At 45.9% G+C, this 4,932-nt stretch overlaps 1 protein-coding gene and 1 long non-coding RNA gene across 2 annotated transcripts in view; both read left to right on the top strand.

Moving 5' to 3' along the window:
- Window positions 1-912: 912 nt before the first annotated feature.
- On the top strand, window positions 913-1,905 carry LOC106817187. Its single transcript, XR_001395002.1, has 2 exons — window positions 913-988; window positions 1,034-1,905. It is a non-coding gene; the product is annotated as an uncharacterized LOC106817187 (long non-coding RNA).
- A 1,616-nt stretch (window positions 1,906-3,521) lies between these two features.
- LOC106817183 (sucrase-isomaltase, intestinal-like) overlaps window positions 3,522-4,932 on the top strand; it is a 2,365-nt gene continuing 954 nt past the window's right edge. The window contains exons 1-2 of the mRNA XM_014821845.1: window positions 3,522-3,568; window positions 4,052-4,678. Coding sequence (XP_014677331.1) covers window positions 4,124-4,678 — 555 coding nt within the window. The 5' untranslated portion in view covers window positions 3,522-3,568; window positions 4,052-4,123. The remainder of the gene's footprint in view (window positions 3,569-4,051; window positions 4,679-4,932) is intronic.

Below are 4,932 nucleotides of genomic sequence, written 5' to 3'. Positions count from 1 at the left end.
CTTCGTGCGTTAGTGTGCAATAAATCTTTAGTTCAAATATGAACACAATAGATGTTTAGCTCAGGTTAGTACATAATGCACGCGTAGCAGAGGGTAATCCATGATACATGCTCACAGCAGGATATTGAGTGATACATGTTTAGCTTAGTATATATAGGAGATGACACATAGTTAACGCATGATAGTACAATATATGTGCTTAGCTTTAGATAGTGCAAGATGCATGACTCTAGATGGTACAAGATGCTCAGATGTTCAGAGGCTGGTAAAGCCATTGCTCAAAAATTAATATGTTACAGAGAAAACCATAGTTGTTACATTCCAATACCGTTGCTCAGTGATATGTGTTAATCGATGTCCAATAAATTGCTCAAGGGGTAATTTTAACATTATTGATCATCATCCCTGATATTGATCTTTCTACGAATATTGATCCCGCCAGGACTATTGGTTTCCCAAGTGATGATCTCCACGTATATTCATACCTGCCTAGAATAAGGACAAAGTCTGTTTACATGTGTATACTTACATTCACTGCTATGGTTGTTGTTTATTGATTACGTATCGATAGTAAAAGCAATGTTGATTGCTGATCCTGAAAATTATTATTTAGATATTAAATGTATTAATATTTAGTATGTTCAGGTTATATTGGATGACTTTAAGCACGGGTAATTAATATATAAACTTTGCTTGTTATTACTTGAAATGTTTGTAGTGGCTAATGTGATAGCTGTCTAATTTTGAATTAATCATATTTTTTGCGATAGATTATTCTTTTATTTGTATCTGCTATAGTGCAATCATGCGTTGCTACGGTGTTAGTGATAGCTCTCATGAAATGTTAATCGTATTAAAGTAGAAGAATCGTTACAACAACGTTGCTTTTCATAATTGATGAGCAGCTGATCTTGCTCAACTTGCTAACATATCATCCTCACAGTTAAGCTGGCCAGGTGTAACAGCCAGGTAGCAGTATCCCGGTCAGGTAACCCGGCCAGGTGTAACAGCCAGGTAGCAGTATCCCGGTCAGGTAACCCGGCCATGTATTCCCCGCATAGCCACTGACAGGTAAAAGAGTTGTTCAATTCACGTGCGTGCGTGCGTGCGTGCGTGCGTGCATAGGTTGTGATTATGTAATCACACTGCATATAGATGGTTCGTCACTGCTTTGTATACCGATAATTAGAAACAAATACGTAACCCGACATCTTGAGTAGTGTTACATACTACCAAGAGTAGATAAATAACTTATGTTACTGTTATTAACTGTTGTTAAATGTTGTTAACTGTTAATAAATGTTATTTATCTACTCTTGATACTACTGTATTAAGTTATTGTCTATTACCCTACTACTGTGCGACTGTGCAGCCGTACTAGATGAATGCACTCATACTGACGTACAACCATCTGTTATATCATCTGTTTAATTACATATTTGTATCTATGAGATAAAATCGAGAGTTAATAAAACCTATTGTTAGCTTATGATAATATGCAATAACTATAAGATATCGTCATCATTTTACGTCTGACGACCGTAGACACGGAAAGGTCAACGCAAGGTCGTGCAGGGTTGGGAATCACCATAGATGCTGTTATTTAATGATTCTGTGGTCTAGATTTTTACGCGATATTTTATTATTACACATGTTTTACTAACGAATAATTGTTTTGTGTGCGCGCGTGCGTGCGTGCGTGCGTGCGTGCGCGTGTGCGTGCGTGCGTGCGTGCGTGCGTGCGTGTGTGCGTGCGAGCATGTGATATGCCCGCAGAGTCAGACGCACCATGTGGATGGTAGTGACGTCTATTTTAATTAGGCGCTGCTCATTCCTTAAATATTTGATACTCGTGATTCGATTTGTGTTTTCCCACGAGTAATATAACACTTGCACGCAAAGAAATATATCTGCTGTCTTTTATTCTTCTGTCGCGCAAACGATCGTGAAGAATGCAAGCGTGTGACCTCCGCTCTCGTATGAGGTCCACACAAGTGTTTTCTAACCCTAACATAAACATAAGTGTTTTCTAACACAGAACCAGTTTTGCAACGATACTTTTAATAAACAGTCGACAAAACAGATGAGGAAAATTCTGCATGTGCAAAAATCGCTAACAAGACATGCTTAGCCACGCACCAGTAGCAGATAGAGGACATATTAACATCTAGTAGCAGGAGCATGTGTGTTGCATATCAGTGCATAGATGTGTGTGTGTGTGTGTGCGTGCGTGCGTGCGTGCGTGCGTGCGTGCGTGCGTGCGTGCGTGCGTGCGTGCGTTGTGTGTGTGTGTGTGCGTGCGTGCGTGCGTGCGTGCGTGCGTGCGTGCGTGCGTGCGTGCGTGCGTGCGTGCGTTCGTGCGTGCGTGCGTGCGTGCAATGATGCAATGAAGTGTGATCAGCAATATTGGTTGGGCTGTACTACTTACACTCTACAGTAATCCATACATATACATGCATTCAACCAAGAGCTAACAATGTATTAGGAGCTCTTGATTCCACTATAAAACAAATTTCAGCGAATGAGCCGTTTTATATGTCTTAATATAAACGTTAATAAAGGACCTTTATATAAGACGTTTATATATACCTTAATATAAGAGGTTTTATTCGTCTTGATATGAATTCACGTTTGTTCTGTTCAAGCATGCGTTTCGCTCGCAGCCGAAAAACAAGTAGTAACCTTCAAAGCGGTAGGGGTGGGGGGGATTGTAAATCAACCCGTCTACCTGCCTGCAAGGCTGTCGGCCGTAAGTCACGGTCTGCCGCCCTAACCCCCACCTTAGAGACACACTCACCTTGTCTACATACACCTGCTCCTGTTCCTCTCTAGTCGGTGTTCCTCTGCTTGGAATACACGGGGAACCAGACACGTACGCACGTGTGTAGAGAGAGAGAGCTGTGCTCACCATCGGTGGCGTTGCAGAGTGGCTGGGGGCAGGCAACCCACGCCTGACTGATGACTGCTGAAACACTTAATAGCTTCCTCACCCTAACCCTAACCCTAACCCTAACCCTAACCCTAACCCTAACCCTAACCCTAATCCTATCCCTTTCTCACACACCCCTCCCACCATCGTCTACATCGATCACTCATTGCTCTGTCGCCTGGGGAATTCTCTACTACTACCACCCCCTCTCCGTTCTCGTGTCGTTGTTTGGAAGATTTCCTGCCCCTGCCACCCGCTGTCCTTTCTCGTGTGGTTGTGTAGGACATTCCTTGGCCCTGCCACCCGCTCACCCTTCACGCGTGTTTGCGTGGGATATTTCCTGCTCCTACCACACCCTATCCTTTCTTCATCGCTCCATTGCTCGCGCGAATTCTCCCACCACCGTGTCGTTACCAGTCCGGTGACGTCGCCGTCTCATCTCTATACGAGGGGAACAGTGGTGCTGCTCCTGCTGCTGTTACCGCTGCTACTGCTGCTGGTGCTGCTGCTGCTGATGCTGGTGCTGCTGCTGCTGATGCTGATGCTGGTAGTGTAGGGAACCAGTTGCTGCAGCTGTGTGTTGTGTATGTGTGTGTGTGTTGCTGATCACGCCCATGCGGTCTCTCTACACGCACTGTGGTGAGATCTGTACGTGTCTGTGTCTGTGGTAAGATCTGTACGTGACAGTGTCTATGGTTAGATCTGTACGTGACTGTGTCTGTGGTAAGATCTGTACGTGTCTGTGTCTGTGGTTAGATCTGTACGTGTCTGTGTCTGTGGTTAGATCTGTACGTGTCTGTGTCTGTGGTAAGATCTGTACGTGACAGTGTCTATGGTTAGATCTGTACGTGTACGTGTCTGTGGTTAGATCTGTACGTGTCTGTGTCTGTGGTTAGATCTGTACGTGTACGTGTCTGTGGTTAGATCTGTACGTGTCTGTGTCTATTGTGAGATCTGTACGTGACTGTGTCTGTGGTAAGATCTGTACGTGTACGTGTCTGTGGTTAGATCTGTACGTGTCTGTGTCTATTGTGAGACCTACACGTGTCTGTGTCTGTGGTTAGATCTGTACGTGTCTGTGTCTATTGTGAGACCTGTACGTGTCTGTGTCTGTACTTCCAGTAAGTTCTGAACCACTACAAGTTCCATCTGGAAGGCGATTGAACAGCGAACCACCCTCGTAGCCTCACCGTCATGGGCAGACACACGGAGATGTTCGAACTTGTCGGAGGGAAGCGGAGAGGAGGGGAACTAGGTGGCTACGGGGACTACCCGGGAGAGGAGTCGCCCGCCTCCCGCCGCTACAGCCCGCTGTTATGCCTGCTGGCAATATGTGTCATCATCGTCATCGTTGCCGTCGCCGTCGGCGTGCATTACGGAGTAGCGCGGCAGAGAAAACTCGATGAGGATGCTGTGAAGGATGCGGAGGAGGCTGCGAGGGATGCTGCAGTGCCGCCGGCCGATCGCTTGAACTGCATCCCTGAAGGGGAGGTCACCGAGTCCGAGTGCGAGGCGAAAGGTTGCGTCTGGTCGCCAGGCAACGCATCCAGCCCGCGATGTCACCTGGCGGCGGGTAGCGGCTACACGGTGCAGAGTGCGGAAGAGACAGAGGAGGGCTTCAGGGTGTTTCTTCAGCTGCCCGCTAGGCGGCGTGAGAAGCGGTCGGCGGCTCGCGGGTTTTATTCGACGGCGGTGGAGCTACTTGTTTTTGAGGCACGTGACATAGACAACAACATTGTGCGGTTCAAGGTAGGCCCCTATACACGGTGGATTCTCCGTGATTTAATTAAATTTATTATACTAGGAATAATGTTACATTTTAATTATAATAACATATTGCTTAACAATGTAGGAATTCATTCATACATCTTGCTTAATCACCGGTCCCCTAGAATCATATATCGTCCACTCTCACTCCCACTCGTCTCCCAACCACCTCTCCATATCTCTATCTTTCTCACACTCTTTATCTCTCTCTCTCTCTCTCTCTCTCTCTCTCTCTC

Source organism: Priapulus caudatus, unplaced genomic scaffold, assembly GCF_000485595.1.
Source record: "Priapulus caudatus unplaced genomic scaffold, Priapulus_caudatus-5.0.1 Scaffold1622, whole genome shotgun sequence".
Taxonomy (NCBI): Eukaryota; Metazoa; Priapulida; class Priapulimorpha; order Priapulimorphida; family Priapulidae; genus Priapulus; species Priapulus caudatus.
Note: the sequence above shows the minus strand (reverse complement) of the source record. Positions and strands in the feature narration are given on the sequence as shown.